The sequence below is a fragment of the Melanotaenia boesemani genome, chromosome 5 (assembly GCF_017639745.1).
Source record: "Melanotaenia boesemani isolate fMelBoe1 chromosome 5, fMelBoe1.pri, whole genome shotgun sequence".
NCBI classification, from domain to species: Eukaryota; Metazoa; Chordata; class Actinopteri; order Atheriniformes; family Melanotaeniidae; genus Melanotaenia; species Melanotaenia boesemani.
The window spans coordinates 14,047,394-14,067,544 of record NC_055686.1 but is presented as its reverse complement, the minus strand read 5'-3'; the positions used below and the strand labels follow the sequence as shown (position 1 = coordinate 14,067,544).

Genomic DNA, 20,151 nt, shown 5'->3' with positions numbered 1-20,151 from the left:
TCACCACCTCTATAAAGATAGAAATTTTATTAATTAGTTGGTCTGGAGCAGAAATCCCCAACTCTGGACCTCTTGGCCCAGTGTCCTGCAGGTTTTAGATGTTGGCCTGCTTCAACACACCTGACTCAAATTAATTGGGCATCAAGAAGGGATGTCCAAAGAAGGAAGCTACATCTTATCTAAAAATGATCTAAAATGTGATTTACTGGAGCTTTAATCTTACTACCCTCCTGAGGAACTAAAGCTCCAGACCATTTGCTTCCCTTTCAGTTTCTGCCTGTGCTTAATCCTGTGAGCCCTGATTTATTCAATGTGTCCTAAGATTTTTCTGACCTCTGTTGTCCTGTATACAGTTGCTATTTGGGTAAGTGTCAGGACGTCATTAATGAAGTGCATCCCAGTCACTTCTGATAAAAGTCCATATGCTTGAACTCATAATGGGCTTGCTGGCCGTCACAGGAAGTGCATCACACTACAAGCCACTTGAATACACAAAATAATCTTGATGGGCCAGATTTAGTCTTCTAGTTGAAAGAATTCCCTCCAGGCTTTTTGATTTGCGCACCTGTTTACGACATTGTTGTGTTGTTTACCAGAGAGGAGTTCCAGGAGCATTTGGAGGGCCATACCTGCTCTGGTTTAAGATCACAATATGTTCAATAGAATCATAGAACTCTTGTCAAAGTAGACGCCTGCAATCTGAAACAATAACTTCCGACCTCAGCGGCTACGGTCTCGACCCCTGCCTTGGCTCCTGTGTTGCTTGCTGTCGGTCCCCCTATTCTTTTATTACAGCTTCCTGTCTTGTGTCGCGCCAGAGGAGGAGACTTATCTGGCTGTGAGCCCAAAAACTTGGATGAGAAAGTGAAACACATAGACACACACATGCACACACACACAAAGATAGGCATGCACTTTCACTGCCTCCTATGCATGTTACAGTCCCCCCCCCTGATAAATTGTTTACATACTCTCCTACTGTCTTTAATTAACCAGCTGCAGGCAAGTTTATCCTGAGTGTCACATATTCTCTGTTCCATTTATATGGTCCTAAATTCATTAACTGTGTCCCAATCCAGACTAGGAGTCACTGTGACTGGACACCCCTGCCCCCACACTCACCACACATCCCTCACCTCCCACCCCAGTCCCCTGCTCTGGTCATGAAGCATGGCTCTCAGCACGTACCTGGTCTCCCTCTACTCTCTTTCATGTTGCCTCAGACATAAGCAAACAGTCCTCTGAGCAAACAGTACAACCAAGCTGTCAACACTGTCTTCAGCTTAGCACTGAAGTGACAGTGTAGCATCAAAGCTGACTCATACGAAGCTGATGAGTAGGGATATTTCCACATTTAAGTACACATATTTTGAAGGTCTTGGTTTTATTTTAATTTCATGTGTTTTTTCAGCCATGGCATCAATTTCTTTCTTTCTTTATTTTTATTTTGCATTTTTTTTAGACAGAAAACAAATTTCAAATTAAATCATAATACTACAGCATATTTGTTGTTTGAATTATTGACACTAGCATTATTGGAAAAAAAATAGCTTTTTTTTATTTGCAGTGTAAATATTTGATGTGATTTGTGTGTTTTTGTACAATAAGTACAACTTTGATACGCTTACGAAACGTCTCCATGCAAACATGTTGGCTTTGTGAGTTTTCTTTCCAAGTATTTATGTGAGCAAAGCCACGTGTGCCACTTGACATAGCATGTTGGCTCCTGATAATGCATATGCAAACATGCCGCTACTTCCTGTCTGATGGAAGAGCTTTGGAAGACACCCCCCGTCCTGTGTGACACACAGAGGGGACTTCCAGGAAATTTCATTATATTTCCTTTACTCTGGCTCCACAGGGGCTGTCACGGGTCAGGGTGAGGATATGGGATGTAAACATTCCTGCTTGATGTGCAGAGAATAATTGATGTGTAATGTGTTTTATCTGATTTAAATTGCACCAGATGAAGAGTCCTAACTGGATACTTAGAGTTTGTTTGAGAGATTAGATTTTTAAGTTATAAAAATAAAAATAATTTGTTTTTTCAAAGTATTAATTTCACTGCTATAAGCCTACTATTTTTTTACAAAGCATATTAAAATAAAAATATTTTTTAAAATTTTGCCATTTTAAGTACCTGCATCAGTATAACTCCTGCCTTTGCAGTCTAGTGATTAGAGAAAGTGTTTCTACAAACCAGAGATGTCTCATGTCAGTATTTCTCAGCCATCATATTGAGGTTTTTCTCCCACCTTTTGTCTCTGGCAGCTGTGTTGAGAATTACCAAGGTATTTTTTATTTTTTAAACTATGCACAAGCTTTTCATGCGGTAGTTGTCGGATTTATTGCAAATTGGACTGTATTCTTGCAACAGCCAAATGAATCAGCTGTTACTCAGCAGGCAGAAAATGTTACTAGTTCAATCCTCCATAATCTCACACTGCATGTCAAATGATCTTTTCTCAATTGGACAACAGTTCTTAGTTTTAATGTCACAATAGTTTTAAGTACTCAAATAGAAGGTAGCTGAACTTCTTTCATAGATGGCTTACCTCTTATCCAGAGGGCTTCTTTTTTCTCTTGGTGTCTTTCAAGAAGAAGTACATCTCCAAGAATTCTTCATGAAACTTTAAGGTTTAAGGTAAATATATGTTGACAAGTTGTCTTTATTCTGAGTCAACTGTTGTGCGGTGCAAAAAAAAAAAAAAAAAGCTTTTCACAAATGTTTTATCTTAATCTTACTACTAACCTAAGGACACTTTCCACCCCATTTCAGTGACTTCAGTCATAAAGTAGCCATGCCCCCTGGGTCACTCTTTATTTTACTTTTCATCTTTGCTCCCACCACAGCATGAACCTCCACCCCCCATGCTGCCTCTGTACTTTCACACATGACAGTGTGCTACAAATATGCATTAGTCCCAGCTTGAAAAGGCATGTGTGAAAAACCCTTTAATTCATATAAATCTGCAGTCACAATCATCACCTCCCTGCTGGCCATTAGTGGGAATAAAGATGTGCAGGAACTTCTTCACTGGTGCCACTTTTCTGACTGTGAGCTATGTATGTCCTCTAATTAAAGTTTATTAATCTCAGGTCCTTATGTAAAAATAAATAAGAAGTTGTAGGAAGTTTGACAACAAAATGGTTGAGAGGATGCGCCATCTATGGTGGCTGATAGTATTCACTGCAGCAAGCCCAGGTTTGAGTCACAACCTGTTGCTGTTGAGTGGATATCTTCCTCCCTCTGCCTGCTTTTCTGTCCTTTAATTGTCCAATAAGGGCCACTAAAACTCGAATGCTGTTTAAGCAACAGCTGAGGATTCCCTCCCCTTTATTACTGTGAAAGACACGAAGGAGGACCTGCAGAATACATGCACAATAGTAGTGGTGCAGGCTATAAGAACACCAGTAAAAAGCACATATGTCCTGCTTGATGGCTTGTCGAGCTGTGGCTGATTATTTGTTTCATGAACTCTTCTGGACCCATGAATCAGAGGTAAGAAGGTAAAGCTTGGTTGACATAAAGAACACTATCCTGGCGGTCTTGTGTAAGTATTTTGTCTCCAGAGGAGCTGATGTACTTGACCGTGTGACTGGCATCTTGGGTTCTTGGAATCACCGGGCCTTTTAAAGGAGGGATGTAATGACTTCAGTTACTTAACTTGAAGCATACAATCACTTGACTTTTAAGGGTGATGACGATCCCAAGCTAGTGTACTAAAGTCAGTGAATGTGTGGCTCCTTAAATTCTTCTGGAAACGTTGGCTTTTAGTGACCATCTTCATCTGAATTCCAACCTGGAAACCCAAAGGATAAGAATAAGCTGGAAGGTTTTGATCATGAAGAACTACAGGAAACACTTGGAGGCCATGAAGGTAAGATACATACACTCATTTTATATTGGATTTAAGGATTCAGTTTCCACTTCTGACCTTTAACTTCTATGTAAACACATTATTGATCCCTATTTTTAGTTGTCAATCAATTTCACTCATTGACAGTGCAGATTAAGGAGTTAAAATGATTTGCATATAAAATGGGAAGACACACGTGCAAGTTTCACATTGAGGATGTGTGTCACAGTGGTAAAGGGTGGAGGAGGGTGTTAGAAGTATGCCCACTTAAACGATCTTGAAGGTGCTGTCAGTTACTGTCCAAAACCGAATAAAGGTGGCAGATAGAGACGTGTTAAAGATCCTGTAAATAATCATTTGACCACCGCAGCCACTGAAAATGTATCCTACAATTTATTATGGCAAGTAGGCCTACTTGTAATATCCTCATTTAATTTTGTTAATGATTTTTTGGGGATGACTTAATACTATGATAACTGCCTCTGAAAACCCCCCTAACAATGAATGGGAAGTCTCTGCGCGTCTTTTTAAAGACATTATTTAGTTTTGGCCACATGTTTAATAAACAGAGATAACCCATTATTTGCACAACAATGAAAGAAAACATTTAGCCTTAAGGGAGGAGTAGTTTATATTGTCATCTTAGAAACAATGCTACTTTATTTTCAAAGTCATCAATAAAAAATCAAACGGGGATGTTTTTAAGAAACACCTACCGGATAAGTGCACAAGAGATCCACAAAAGAGCTTCGTTTCCAATTAATGGGCAATAGACGGACCCATTGGCCAAACCGCGAGGACCCTGTGAGGGGCTATGCGGACACCGCCATGGAATTTCCCAGTGAGTTACGGGCATGCCTTCATGATTTTTCCTCTGTACACTGGCTTTAGTTGTTAGACAATTTTCAAGCTTTACGCAGTGTGGGACCGCATGATGGGTTGAGGTTTATTCGCTCACAGTGGGACGTAAAAAGGCGCGTGCTCGCTCTTGGGGGCTATTACGTTATCACTATATCCACAGGGGAGGTAAATAAAAGGTTTTCCCAAAGCGCAGCAGTGATGCAAAGTGTGGTAGGTGAGTGCTCTGTCCAGCAGCACGGGGCTGTTTTTTTTACACGGACCCACATGCCGGGCGGACTACCCCGGAGGGCAGCGCACTTGGTTGCATTTTGGACCTGTTGGATATTTGGCTGGTGCCTCTAAGCGTGAAGCCGGTGCACATATTTAATTATCTCACAATGGTTTTAAAAGATGCGGCACCTTTTCGCGAATGTTGCGGAAAACGGGTAGAGGTAAGAGCGAATTTCCCCAGTCTGATGTTTCACTTTGTGTGCATTACCTGACCGCATTCAGCTTGTTTATGGGCAGCAGCCTTGTTATAGAATATGATCAAAACACAGATGATGCATAAACGATAACCTATAGATTAGTTATTACGTGTTTTGGAGAATGGTCCATTGGATCACATCTGGAAGATTGGATTTCTGTGATTACTCATCCACATGCTTTAGGAAGATTTCCTCTAATTTACGACAAACGCCATAAACTAAAATACCAAAGTATTTAAATTTAAGACAGTTCGTGGAAATAAATTGTGTAATTTCATCAGAGACGGATCTACTTGGGGGACACGTGGGAGGACCTGGCCCCATTGACCTCTCAAACTTTTCTGCCCCTAAGACATAAAATTGTACCTGTATCACTGAAACAATCAACAGACTGAAATGCCTTTGTTGATTACTTTGAAGTGTAGATTTTTCTATTTACAAAAACCTTTGTCGTAGTTTTGGACTCAAAAGTAATAAAAAAAAAGAGAACAGTTTATCAGTAAGATTAGTGCTACTAAATGCAGTATTATGAAGTGCTTGATCATGTCTGTAAAACCAGCAGTCACATGAAGAGAACGAACTTAACAAATGTCCTCTTCTACAGCAGATGACACATTGCAAGCTGCAACAATTTCATGAAATTATTTAGATTTCAGACCTCGTATGACCATGTGCATTGAGTGGTTGTGTAAAACCATATTTTTGATATGCATAGTATGATTTGCTTATGAAGAAGCCAAATTGATATACAAACCAAGACACAGGCCACAGTTGCATTATTTAAAGTTCCTTTGCAAAGAAAGTTGCAAGAAAAAGGTGCTGCTGAGACACATAGAATAAGTTAAGTTAACTTTTTTCTGCGTCAGTCTAAGAAATGCAAATTAAGTATTATAATATATAGAGAATGTGAGGTTTCTGTTAAATAAGTTTGTATTTCAGTTGGAGACTATAGGGTGCAATGGTCAGTCAAGACTGTGTATTCCCATTCACATCCTTCACTGGAATGACTCAGCTCAGGACCTAAAGAAGCACAAAAAGGATGTGATACAGTTGGAGGAAACAAGTCTACTAAATGTAAAGAGGGGAAAACGAGTAAAATGCAGCTTATGTTTGTGCTAATATCCAGACCAAGTCTCTTAAACTAGGATGGATTCAGGATTGAATCCATTTTAAAAAGGAATTTGATGAATTTACACTTTTTTATATTAATGCCGTGCCAGATTCTGTAACATTTTGATCCATGAAAGACTGAGTATGCAAATGCTGAAGACTAAATGGGCAGAAGAGAGGAGGGGAGAGAAAAAAGGAAGAGTATAGATAGAGGTACAAATAATAATAATTAATAATTATTAGTAATAATGTGCAATTTAAAGCTAATTACTTTTTGAGTTGTAATTTTGATTCCTTTTTGAGCCAAAGATGCTTTATTCTCTGCTACTGGAGGCTGGTACAGATGACCTGTAACCCTGTGGAGATGCTGAGTATTGATGACCATTGTGACCATCAGTCTTGTTTTCTGGGAAAATACACCACAAGACTTTTTCTTCAGCATGACACAGCAGAATGGAAAATGAAGGCCAATTGATGCAAAAGCTGATTCTGCAGTTTTGGGCAGAGTCATTACACACTTCTGTCAGCATAAAAGTGCAAGAGGTTATCAGAAGCTGACAGTACTAAGGAATTCCAGCAGAGCAGCAGGAAAATATGTCATAACTGTGTCATCTGATTTCTACTTATTTACAGCTCTACACTTTAAGACCCATCCAAATAAGAGAGGAGGCTGAAAAGCAATCGCAGGCAAAAGTTAAAAGTCCTCTGTGCTGTTAAACCAGTTCAACTACACTAATTAGGTTAAAACTTTTAAGATTGTGTCCGACACGAGTTTGTTAAAATAGCTTGTATCAATAGTATCACTTCATGTGAGCAGTCAGTGATTTGCCCAAAAGATTTATCACAGACCTGGACTGAACATTGTCATTAGCCAAAGTGCTATCACTTGTATACTACAGCGCCTAATCTAAAATAGCAGCATTGTTTTGGCAGCTGATATTGGCAGACAAAGTAGCTTGTAGTCTGGCCGCAGTCCTGGACTGCAAATTCCATCACTGTGGTGAGAAAGTCAAGAGATAGTGTATGTGTGAACGCACTTTTTAAATTGATAAATTCTCACGTAGGCAGTGGGGGTGGCGGAAAGGTCACTGATAATCCTCAAGCTGAGTCACACTCATCAACAAATGTCAGAGCATGTGGAAGAGAGGTCATGAATTTGTTGCAGAATAGATTTTGATTCCAAAACATAAAATCTTTGACATGAGATCATGTAAGTGCATCAATCATGTGTGCTTCAGACCTGAGTGCTGATGACTGACTGGAACCATGATGTCTTTAAGATCTGCAGGACTTTTTTAAACTCAAAGTGCCACAAGGGGTCTAAAATCTCATCGGTGACCCTGGCATTGCAGAAAGGAGGCATGAAGATTAAGCTGATTATACTGTTGACCTCTTAAAGGACCAATACTAATATGCTACTAGTGGCAGAAACCAGCTATAGTAATCTAATTTTTGGAAACCGAGCTCTCTTTGTGCAAGTTATTTGAGATTCTGAGAACTTAACTCAACTTCTATCTGCCCTTCTTGGGAGGATCATTTGTATTTTCTATCATGCTTTTGAGTCACACACGCAGGCTGCTGTGAAAGAGTGCATTCAGCAATGCAGCATGGAGGAGCAAGGCCGTTTCCCCACATGGCACACAGTAAAATCCCACTCACTGAGCTCCAGTAAAACTCTTGTGGTGTGACTTCTGACAATGTTAGAAGTCTCTTTCTAGCTTTCTGATAGAAGGCTGATGTCTCTGTTTCTGAACAATGCTGACTGATGTCCCAATTATAGAAGCATCCTGATATTTGCAGGTTTCTGTTCATAATCCAAGATATCACATGGTTTCTTTCTGAGAAACTGCTTTATCATGCCGAGTCATCCCATCACCCTGACTTGACATGTTTCAGACAAGGAAATCCCCCACTGGTATGCAGTGTGCATATTTTTGATGGAAAATCTTGACACCTGCAAAAGATCTTTTACAACTGCTTATGAAAGCAGTTGCGCATGACTCAGCGGTGAGCAGTGGCCACACAGGTTCTCACAGACAGAATGGGGCTCACTTGGGGGATAATAGGATCTGTGGGGATCCCTAGAGGACAACCTTCCAAGACTCCCACAGACAGGCAGGCTGAAGTGATTTAACATGTAGCTTTCAGAGGGAGGACTAGTCATAGTCACTCTGCAACACTCCTGTCTGATTTGTGCTCTATAAACACTAAATTGTCTATTTCTTTGTTTAGTTCTTTAAGGCTTATGTGAAGAGTTCTTGATATGGATGACATTTAACCAATATTCACCCTTTTCTTTCTGTGCAGTGCTATGATCATGTTATTTACTCACTATATGTACCATTATATAAGAAGCTTAGAAAATATAACCATGGAAAAACCAGAAGCAAGTCTCCCAAAAGAGGCGTTTTGAGTCATTTACATGCAGTCACTTCTTTGTGATTGAAACTAACATATTTTGCAAAACAAAAATCATACATTTTTCTTTTAGAAAAAAAGGATATCTTTGTTTACAAACCTCGTGCCAGGTATATTCTTCTCTTGGCAAGTCCGTTAAAAAGGATGCACCATTTTAATTCAAGTTTAAGTTATTCTAATGAATCCTAGTTTATTCCTGAAGGTTAACTTGGTTTAGCTCTGCAGAAATATATAGTAAAGTCACAGGTATCCACTCCAAGTTGGATAACGCATGCCACAGAGTTCAGCCAGCCTGGATAATATTATTATAAAATCATATAAAAGCATTTCTTAACTGATTTGTGAAACCAATGGTTTCAGTATCTGGACAGACTGTTTTGTATCTGCATAAATTACTATCTTGTAAATCATAGATCCCCAACACTGAACTTCAAGCCCTGCTGTCTTGTAGGTTTTAGATGTTTCCTCGCTTCAACACACCTGACTCAAATTAATGAGTCATTTACATACTCGTGCAGAGCTTGACATCAAACTGTCAAGGATCCATTTAATTTGAATCAGGTATGTTGCAGCAGGGAAACATCTAAAACTTGCAGGACAGTGGGCCTTAAGGAGCAGGGTCGGGGTCCCTGTTTCAAACAACTTGTGGTGGTTTCTGAAAGGGTCTTTGAAGAAGGATTTTTAAAAATCTTGATCAAAAGCTGCAGTTTAGCTGCACTTATTCCAATCATGGGTCATGGGTGGGCTGGTGCTGGAGCACATCCCAGCAGCTATTATGCAGGATCACCAGTTGAGGGGATTACCACTCTCTCAATGTTTTTAGGTTCATTAACTATAAATTTTTTTAAAGCTGTAGCTTTGAATTTAAATATCTGCTGCATTTTATGTTCTCATATTCATTTTAATTTGAATGTTATGATGAGAGAAATGAGGTGAAAAGGCTGCTTTTAAGTGGAGCAAACCTATAGCAGAGTCGAAAAGGGCAGCTCAGACTATCATGGGAGCTCCCCCCTTGCAGCATGCTTATGGAAGCACAAGTAGGGCATGGTTCACGGTCACATTAACTAAGAGATACATTTTTAAATCTCAAATTAATGAGGGCGTTTGAACACTGAACAGTTGGGACAACACATTGTTGGAATGATTCAAACACTACATGTCAACACTAACTTTGATGCACATCTGAACTGTGAGGCATGGTGCACAGAAAATTCATCTCACAGCTGCAGTTTGCATGTTTAATTCAATGTTATTGTTCCTCAGACTTTCAGCAAATGCATTTTTGTCTTTGCATCTGTGATGGCAGGACTGTTTGCCTTGCTGTTGATAGTGCTGGAGTGGACCCGCCCAGGCCTACCATCCCCACTAAGGCCAATCTGTGACCTGAGGGTCCTGAACCATTTCATCCAGGAAGCCCGAGACGCAGAAGTTGCTATGGTGAGAGAAATGCACACATTAAGACCTAAAGGTTGCCGCAGACACTGCGATTCTCTGATCAACATGCTGAATGTAAGATCAGTCTAAATATGGCCTTTGCTATTCTGTCTTCAGAAGTCGTGTAGAGAAGGATGTGGCCTATCAGAGTCTGTCTCTGTTCCCCAAACAACAGTCAACTTTGATGACTGGGAAAAGAAAAGTGTAAGTACCACTGAAGTCATTTAAATCCTTGAGAGAAGACTTAGATAAACTACAAAAAGGAGTATGCAAACTGCAGTTTTTTATTATTCCTAGATGTCATTTTCCTGCTTGAGGTGTTTTCTTGTGGGATCTGTAACTCTTGTTAATTTCTAACGGAAGAACTGATTACTTCCTACTTCCTTTGATCCTTATCACTTCCAAAATGACACTCTAACTCTGTGGTTCTGTTTATCTTTTGGGAAGGCACTGGAAAAAGCCCAGGAAGTGCAGACTGGTTTGTGGCTTTTACAACAGGACCTCAGCTCACTGCAGACATCAGTCACCAACACAGCACTAAACAGCCACATAGACAACACTGTCAGAAACCTGCTCAGCATCAACGCTGTGCTGCGTAGCCTCAATATCCAGGTGAGTTGCTGCAGTTAGAAGTACAAATGCACACGATGGGTTGCTAATGGTGCTCGTTTATCGTCTTTTGTCATTTTAATTGTATAAAAAAGATATTTAGAAAATTCTGCATTTCAGATAATTAACTTTAGAGGGATGATTTTAAACTTTTTAAAGCTGAGGGTTGAGTGGGGAGAATGGAGCTAATATCAAAACAGCGTGCAGTAAAACACAAAAACACAAACAACAAAATTAGTGAGCTTAATAAAACATGTCAAAACAAGAGGCCTTCTTCGTCATTAGCATTAGAAAGGTTTATAAAACCTCATCCCAATATTCAACATCAGTGGACTACCTAAAACACTTGCATAGTACGCTGAAAAAGGAAAAAAAAACATGTTTTCTAGTGGCTATTCTCACAGTTATTAATTAAATAAAAACTGACTTTCCAGTAATGGTGAAGCTCCAGTTAATGTAGCACAATGTAACTTTCTGACCTTAAAAAATACTTGTTTCTAAGACTGAAAAACTGCACTTAACAACTTTTTTTTTCCGGGATGCTGTGTCCCTTTACAGCAGCATTTTGCTTTACCGCCCCGTGTTACACACCAGCAATTAGCCATCAGCACACTGGCTGTTTTGAACGCACATCATGGCTGATTCAACAAAGAAATGCAAGAGTGGGGAAAGTGAGGAAAAGAGAGAAAGGGACAGAGCAGGAGATAAGACAAGAGTCAACATCAGAATGACTTTTACTGGCTGGAGAGAACTCAGAGAAGAGACAGGCTATAAGACGGATACGGAGTCAGCCACTGTTGGGGTTCGCCTAAGTTCAGTAGTGCTGCTTTAAGCTCTAGAAGACCATGGAAACTTTCCTCAAAAACCATGTGCTGGATTTATAAAAAGACGAATGAAAATCCCTTCTTGAATACAGAAGGGTCTTCAGGAAGATGTATTAAGTTTTGAAGTGATGGTGTACCGTTATACAACCATTAGTGTAGTGCTAGTTTATACAATGTAAAAAGTTTGCTGTAGAAAAACATTTAGGAAACAAGTCCTGCAGACTGTGATACCTAAATCAGAACTGTAAGCCCACAATGTGCACACATTTGACATCTTTCATGCTAACCATAGGGGTGGATTGGTCATGCTTTGGGCTTATGCTGAAATCAGTGACATTGGGAACATTTCACTGGTCAAATGAATGGATCCAAATAAATGCTGGAAAATCTTGCAAACAAACATCACAACAGCTGTGAAAGAAAAAGCAAATAGCTTCACTGAAACAGGATTGTGATCATAAACTTGGTTAAAATCCCACAGTGGATTACCTCAAGATGAAGGGTTTGCCACGGTCTTCACAGTCCTTAACTTAAACATACAATAAAAAATAGCCTGAGCTGTGATGTTGGTGAAAAGGGGTGTTTCTAACCCATCATAACATACCGTATGTAAGCTTATTGGCTCATCAGAGATATGCTTGTAATATTAGGTAGTCATAAAGTTAACTTAAGGTAAACAATTAGGCATTTTCCACAGTTCAGCATGCTTTAGAGGTGAGATGGCCTGTATTATTCCAGCCACCGTAGTTTGCTTTAGAATCCTTCATGAACTTAAATTGAGTTTCTTGGAATTAAATAATGGGGCTTTCTATGATAACTGAGAGACTGTGGGATGTCATGAGACATGTTTTTGACTGAAAGACTTTCATTAAAAATGCCGTAGGTACTGATGTCACTGCGCACGCTTGTTCTTAGATTGCTAGAGCTTAGACAACACAACCTTTGAAATGACTTGGTTCCAAGCTGAGGCCTAGTAGAAAGAGAAACTCGAGCTGAATGAACTGTTTGTATCTGAGCACATGGGTCATGTCAACATGTTTTCTCTGTATTCTCTACCAGGAATATACCCCGACAGCAACTACAGAGAGCCTAGAGGGAACATGGAGGGTGTCCTCAGCAGCAGAATTGCTTCAAGTCCATGTCAACTTCCTGCGAGGCAAAGTGCGCCTTCTTCTTTTGGATGCACCAGCTTGTCAGCAAGATGTCAGCTGATAAGTTGATTACCCTACTCCAGGCTAAAGTCATTTGTGTTTCCAAAAGTACAAGGAGGAAATTGACACTTAACCTGCGCACTGGGTGCTGGATGCAGCGTGGGAAGAGAAGCACACAGCAGTACTCAGGAGGAAGCTGAAAGGAAAGGACAGTCCCAGCAAGGCTATGGATGGACGGAGATGACTGCACCTTGGAATGTAGATGTGACTCGTGGACATGTTGAAGCACACACTGACCAGAATGATGCCTTTGGGAAGCACTGCTCCAACAGCTGTTCTACGGGCACTGTGTTGCACTTTGTGTGTGGATGTACCTGTGTGTGTGTGTGTGTGTGTGTGAGGGAGAGAGAGTTTCTGTGGATCTGGTGTGTATGTGTCTGTTTCCGGTGAGTTTGACCCCGACACTCATCTTTTGCAGAGTGAAATGTGGAGTGAAAGACCCAGAAAATATTGATTGCACCTGGAAATTTGCAGACTTTGAAGTTGCAAAGAGGCAAAAATGAATGAAAATTCACCCAGCATGCCTTTAACATCCAACATCTATGCCTAACAGAAATATGAGCCTCACCTGTCGGAATTGGTCAGTAAATAATTTAATATTTTTTAAGTTGTGTAATAACTATTTATACTGATTTTCTAATTTTAAGCTCCAGTCTTTAGGTTAGTTGCAGGTCCTTAAGATTTTAGGTGGTCTCTCTTTGTCTCACTCTCTTGTGCCACTGAACATTTGCACATTTGCAAAGGTATTCTCATTATTTGCAATGGCAAGCTGCTCTTCCTTTTTGTAAAAATTGTATGTATCCTAACATGTCAATGCATGTTCTCTCCAAGAACAGAAGCTACAAGGCTGATGTTGAATTTTGGTTGTAATGAGAGAGCAAAAGGTCAGAGTGGAGGGACACATGGGAACTGTGAAACTGTTGTTTTTCTGTCTAACCCCAACACTCAACCGTCTCCATACACTGATAGCCAGACTGCATGGAAAAAAATTACAATTGACATCCTGTGGAGCTGTAATTGCAAATAACTTTCCAGAACCTGACGCTAACACTGTGCCCCTCCCCCGCCATTGTTCGTCATCAAGGCAGACAAGCAATCAGCTCGTCCTGGGAACTTGAGGCTTTCTTTATAAGGGATACTCAACCATTTCACATTAGTTAAGTGTTCTTCCTTGTTTTTTCCTTATTTTTATATTTTGCTGCGTAAGTGCAAGATGTTTTTGAGGATGTTTGTGCATTTTCTTTCCTGTGTTTTTTTTTCTTTTTTTTGTACTGTTTTGTCCCATCACTGTCAAATTCAATATTTAAATACAAAATATTGTTCTTGGATAAAGAAAGGATAGATGGAAACACAACAAAGGGAAGTCTGGTCATTTCATGCGCTATCTGCCTCTAACGTGCAGCTGCAACAAGCAGAGTGTGACAGACCAGACACTGACAGAAAGTCAGTAATACAGATCTTACATCCATCCTGTTTTGTGTGTATCCTGATGATGTATTCCTGCCATTACAGCAGAGGTAATACTAAAAGAAAAGCAGTTTCAAGTAAGTTTTGTTTTTGTACAGGAATCAAATAGATCACCTTCCACCACATTATTTTTTTTTAACCAATAAACACCAACAGGAGTTATATGATGATGATGATAAACCATTTTTATTATTTACAAACTGAGAAGTTATAGTCACATGCTGTCATGTGGGTTTGGCTGCTGCAGGATAAAACCCAACATGTTACAGCTAAATACTGACACCAAGTGGCCATAAATGGCAACTACACCTGCACGAAAAGCAGATTGTTTATTTTCTCATTTATATCTTTTAAACACATGCAGACTCATGAGGTTTTTAAAGTTAAATACAACTGTAGGTGAACATTTGGAACAGCCACATTTTTACAGAGGATATGCAAGATCTCCAAGTCATGCAAACGTAAAAAACAGGATACAAACTGGCAAATTAAAAAAGTCAACTAAAGCTTCCCATTGGGAGAAAATTCCAGCATAGTTTACTGGTAAACACTGAAGGCATTTTACAGGACTGCATTATGAGTTATCCACATAAAAAAAGTCTCAGCAGACAATGTTTTTATGCCCATCTGTTCATGAGAAGACAAATATGACAAAATGGAAAAAGCAGAACCTCTGGCTACACAGGACACACCTCTGTGTAGATCACTGTGGGTCAGGGTAGAAAACTTTGATATGAATGGCTGAGTTGTTGCGTGTACGTGTCATAGGCTCCCCGGCCTCATCCGGATCTTCAGGCTCCAAGTCATCCACGAGCTCCACTGTGGAGGTGTTGGCCGCCAGCTGAAGGGCCCCCTGACTACTGGCCTGCAGCTGAAGGGCTATATTGATGGCCCTGTTGATGGCAAGACCCAAGCCATGGACACAGATCTCCCTGTGACCTCCACCTTCCAGGAGCTTCTGACAGCGTGCCAATTGAGCCCGGAAATCAGTTTTCATGTTGACATAGACGTCGTTCCGCCTCTTTGGGAGCTTCCGGGGGAGGCGCTTCCTCAGGGTGTACTCCACAGGATCCATCTCTACAGCTGGGGAGCTGGACTCGGTGTGTGCTGGATTAAGCTGAGCGACAGAGGACATCCCAGGGTTGCGTGGCTCTGTCATGTTTCTTTACAAATTTAAGTATGTATGTGACAACTGGGGCCAAGTGAGGAAGCTGAAGACAAAAGTACACAGAAAAAACTGATTAAACGTTTATAAGACAGCATGTCACACCACAGTATATATACACTTATAAATCATTAATCTCTGAAACTTTAAATATGAGAAAAATACCATCTTTAGACAAACCAGCTGTCTAAAATATTAAACTTCAGATGCATGTAACAGGTCAACATAAGGAACTTTTAGGAATCTTTGCTTATTTGAACATATATGAAGAACATAGTTCACTTACAGAAAATAAGTCAAATAGACTTTCTCATTTCATGACTTCTAAAACACCCAGGCAGAAGTGTCACCTATTGATGACTTGGTTAAGGCCCTTATATTGACATAACATGATTTTGTACATAAAATTCATTAATACAGCACAACAGATGCAAACATTGGGACACATCCATCTTATTTACTTCAATTATTACAGTTTCCGTCAGTGCATAGAAGCACTGATCTGTGATGTGCTTATCATTAAAACCAACTAATCTGTGGTTATTATGTACTCTTGAATCTAAACTAGACATATTCGTTCTAACCCTTTAGAAAGTACAGTAGTTAAAACAATCAGCTTATAGTTTTCCATTATTTAACAATTTTTCATAAACCCGATAACATATCTGAGTAATGTTTCATGTGTTAACAATCCAGAAAAACACTAAGAGCAAGTAACACAAGGACTCTGCTGCAAACGCACTGCAGATGATCAGCTGATGTTTGGTTAAGGCCACATTTCATCAGGTCCAATCATTATTCCATCACTTTAAGCGGCATCTCTCACACTAATAGTCTCACGCAGTTGAAAATATTGCTATCCCTATAAAACATATTACTTAGAACAATACTAATCACCTTCCGTTTAGATCAAAATTTTAGAGTTTTTTCCTGACATTGGCATCATTTAGGACATATGAGCTTCCTCTCCTCTTACAAACCACGAGTAAAACATGAACGTTGCAAACACGCCCTTATTAACCCGCTGAGGGTTAGTGAGGTGTCACATGTGTCCCGTCTTCAGTGAATAACACTATTTAGCTCCGTCCAAAACAATATTGAATCCTGATAAAACACACCGAATGACTCAATGTATTAAATGAGACAACAGCTAATGGAAAATGGTTAGCTAACGCTAAAAAGCCATAAAATGGCAAACCATACGGATTTCATATTAGTTTTTCTGCATGTATAATTCATATGATGAGAAGACTTACCTTCAGATGACCGATTTAAGTCACAATGTAGTTTACACTTGTCGCTGACTTCTGGCATACATATTTTAATTTTATTTTTCTCCCAACCACAGCTTCTTCCAGGCAGATGCTGCTAGACTTTTTATTTTTTTCGGCCCGGAAGTACTATTCCTGGGGAAGAAAATGCTGGTAACACCGTCGAGCACATTAAAAGTCCAGCCCTTCACTCATGCCCTCTCACAAAAGTATAAAATAATTATGTATGTAGTCACACTTATGTTTTAAGAGTATTTAAAGAAAGACCAATATAATATATATATATAACGAGGCTGAAGTTAGCTTCCGATTCGCAGCTTCCGATTCGCCAAAGGCGTAAAGGGCAATTCCACTTAATTTTTTAGACTTAACCCGTTTTAAACATGGTCCTATTAAAAAACTACAATACTTAACCTATCCAAATCTGGACTCAAATCTTCTAATCAGGATGTAGATTGATAAAAACACAGTTGGTGATTTGTGAAACCTTTATTCTATTTGTGAAAATGCAAAATAGCCTCATTTTATCTCATTTTTTGCATCTGGACCACATTAGACCTGGTCCTGTCGGAAAACTACAGCACTTAGACTCTTCAAACCTGGACTCAAATGTTCTACACAGCCCATTGATTCATAAAAACTCGGTCTCTGATTTGTGAAACCTTTATTCTATTTGTGAAAATGCAAATTACCCCCATTTTATCACATTTTTTCCATCTGGACCACATTAGACCTGGTCCTGTTGGAAAACTACAGTACTTAGACTCTTCAAACCTGGACTCAAATGTCCTTCAGAGTCCATAGATTCATAAAAACCAAGTCTCTGATTTGTGAAACCTTTATTCTATTTGTGAAAATGCAAATTAGATTTGTTTATTCACATTTTTGGCACCTGGACCACATTAGAAAAATGCAGAACTGGTAAAATTCATTGTGGAAGACAGAGGTGCTGAGGACAGGTTAAGGGTGAGCATGTATTTCATTAAGTTTTATGAAGCTGAAATCCTTTATGACATTCTCATTAAGATGGCCAGGATGTACCAAGCCTGTCAATAGAAAATAGCTAGGATTTATCAAAATAGGACGTTTTTCTGTTCTTTTCATTTCTATTTTTCAGGCCATTGTGTCTGGTGATGAGAGGTCTCATTCGTTTGAGGAAAGGTGGGTTCCTATCATCTTTGATGATGATGCACAGCTTGACAAAGTTGTTTCATACTTGTCAAGCTTTCTTGCTGGCTGTAAACACCTGTCTCCTGAAGTGTGCTCCATGATCGCCAGGGATAGGATTAAATTCATCCTGCATGTGCTGCTTTCAGAGGTAGGTCAAAAGGTCAACTGAGCAAGGATACATTTGACCCAAATGGTAAATAAAACTTCCTGCAAATCAAATGTATGAAGCTTACCTTTAGCAGCAAGGACAAGAAGGTTTTCAAAATAATGCATTAAATCACCCAGAAACAAACTTGGACCAAATATGACATTTTTTATTGTCTAAAAGGAAACTACAGGTTATCAAATTGAAGGGATACAAAATGTATAGGTAAAAAGACCTGTTAATCCAATTTGTAGATCCTCATTTAAACAAGAGAAACTATTGAAGTAGGGTGAAGAAGGTCCTGTGTGAACACAGATAGGAGGCCAGATATGATCAAGAGAGGAAGAGCAGGGTCTAAAATAATGGCATAAATAAATAGAAAGATAAATTAGATGGCAAAATTAAACTTCCAAATTGGCTAATGACAATAATGTACTGACAAAAACATCTTCATAAAATGCTTAATCCAGTATATATTAAGGAATGTAAATTAAAAAATATTTTTGTAATACAGGCAACACTACAGGCTCTGATAGAAAAAAGGAGCATGACACAGACTGAGGCTGTGGCAGAAGTTGACCAGGGGCAGATGGAGGAAAGGTTAGAGTACACACAGTCACTATTTCTGAAAAGAGCATACAATAAGATAGTAATATTAATAGGGTTGATAATTTGTTGATCTATGTTTTTTTCAAGTGAGAGGCAAGCCCTACTCATGCAAATAAAGATAGAAATGGAGAAGCGGGGCCTTCCTTAAAAAAAGAAAGCCAAAGAAAGGTTTGAAAGTTCACTTCCTTATTTGTATCATTGCCATGTTTTTTAATGAAACATGGCATCTGGGTATTTTGAGCCAGTTCAAAGAAAATCAGTTAATTTTTTGATTAACATTTTGTGTGTATTGTTTAGTCTCAAGAGTTGTGATATGTTTTTCTGGGATTTCTAGGTTGCAGAGAAAACGATGGATCTGACCTGGGTAATGTTTCCGCAAAAGATTCCTGATTTCCATCATTTTCATTTTCAAATGTAAAATAAAAAAATCACAAATTTTGTTTTGTGATTGTGGGTTTTGTGATTGTGTGTTTTTATGGCTCTCAAATCTGATTAGTATACTTGAGTAGGGATTTCAAAGTCAAGGTTTTCAAACAGGACCAGGTCTAATGTGGTCCAGATGCCAAAAATGTGAATAAATGAGGGTAATTTGCATTTTCACAAATAGAATAAAGGTTTCACAAATCAGAGACTTGGTTTTTATCAATCTACATCCTGATTAGAAGATTTGAGTCCAGATTTGGATAGGTTAAGTATTGTAGTTTTTTAATAGGACCATGTTTAAAACGGGTTAAGTCTAAAAAATTAAGTGGAATTGCCCTTTACGCCTTTGGCGAATCGGAAGCTGCGAATCGGAAGCTAACTTCAGCCTCGTATATAACGCCTCGTATATATATATATACACACAACAATATATACAACAGAAAGATTTTTAGGAAACCAAGCAGACTCTCTTCTCGTGCAGCTTTTTTTTAATGGTAGCAAATTATTGCTGCGCATTACCGCCACCGTGTGGTCAAATATCTCTACTGCAGACCGTTCAAAGTAGGGGAAAAAATAATTTCTAAGCTTACTTAGGAAAATGTTGATAAACACACTTCACACATTAAAACGATATAGTAATGTCACAATTTCTGTTATGACCACCAGAGGTTGCATATTCAGGTTGTTTTAGTCTACTTGTGTTGAGGTCTGATCACCCAGGGTGCATAATAATACTAAATGCGAAAAGACTCACATTTAATCGTGCTTCAGTAGTATAGAAATGCTACTGAAGCTGTTTTCACTCTATTTGTTCAAAGTCAACCTGTTTGCAAAGTTTTATCAAGATCTGGTCTGAGAGCAAAATTCTCTGTTTTCATAATATGGTAGAATGAAGTCTTTAAAATATGACTGAGCAACGTCATTAAGAACTTTAACAAAAGGAGAATTATTTTATGGTTTTTCTGAATTTAAAGGGAGCCATTGAAGATATACTAAAATTGTAGAGGATGTGAAGGAAATTGATCCAAAATATGTGGCTTAGTTCATAAAAACATAACTTCCACTGTCAATCATTCAAGTCTTCTTCAATAACAATCTGTCTGAAAT

At 39.1% G+C, this 20,151-nt stretch overlaps 2 protein-coding genes and 1 long non-coding RNA gene across 4 annotated transcripts; 2 read left to right on the top strand and 1 right to left on the bottom strand.

The window, feature by feature from the left end:
* The first annotated feature begins 4,585 nt into the window (after positions 1–4,585).
* epoa (erythropoietin a) lies at positions 4,586–13,941 on the top strand. Of its 2 annotated transcripts, none has more exons than XM_041986434.1 (5): positions 4,586–4,701; positions 10,023–10,153; positions 10,268–10,354; positions 10,598–10,762; positions 12,643–13,941. In XM_041986434.1, the coding sequence occupies exons 1-5, from the start codon at positions 4,623–4,625 to the stop codon at positions 12,793–12,795; spliced, it is 615 nt and encodes a 204-aa protein (XP_041842368.1). In that variant the 5' UTR covers positions 4,586–4,622; the 3' UTR covers positions 12,796–13,941. The 2 variants fall into 2 exon arrangements, with proteins under 2 accessions (XP_041842368.1, XP_041842369.1); XM_041986435.1 differs by lacking the exon at positions 4,586–4,701 and adding an exon at positions 4,916–5,152.
* A 486-nt stretch (positions 13,942–14,427) lies between these two features.
* Positions 14,428–16,833, bottom strand: pop7 (POP7 homolog, ribonuclease P/MRP subunit). The gene is made up of 2 exons (XM_041984391.1): positions 16,683–16,833; positions 14,428–15,472 (listed from the first exon to the last, which is right to left on the bottom strand). The coding sequence occupies exon 2, from the start codon at positions 15,418–15,420 to the stop codon at positions 14,965–14,967; it is 456 nt and encodes a 151-aa protein (XP_041840325.1). The 5' UTR covers positions 15,421–15,472; positions 16,683–16,833; the 3' UTR covers positions 14,428–14,964.
* Positions 16,834–17,864: 1,031 nt separating this feature from the next.
* On the top strand, positions 17,865–19,041 carry LOC121640382. The gene is made up of 3 exons (XR_006010447.1): positions 17,865–18,015; positions 18,527–18,789; positions 18,956–19,041. It is a non-coding gene; the product is annotated as an uncharacterized LOC121640382 (long non-coding RNA).
* The last annotated feature ends 1,110 nt before the right edge of the window (positions 19,042–20,151 follow it).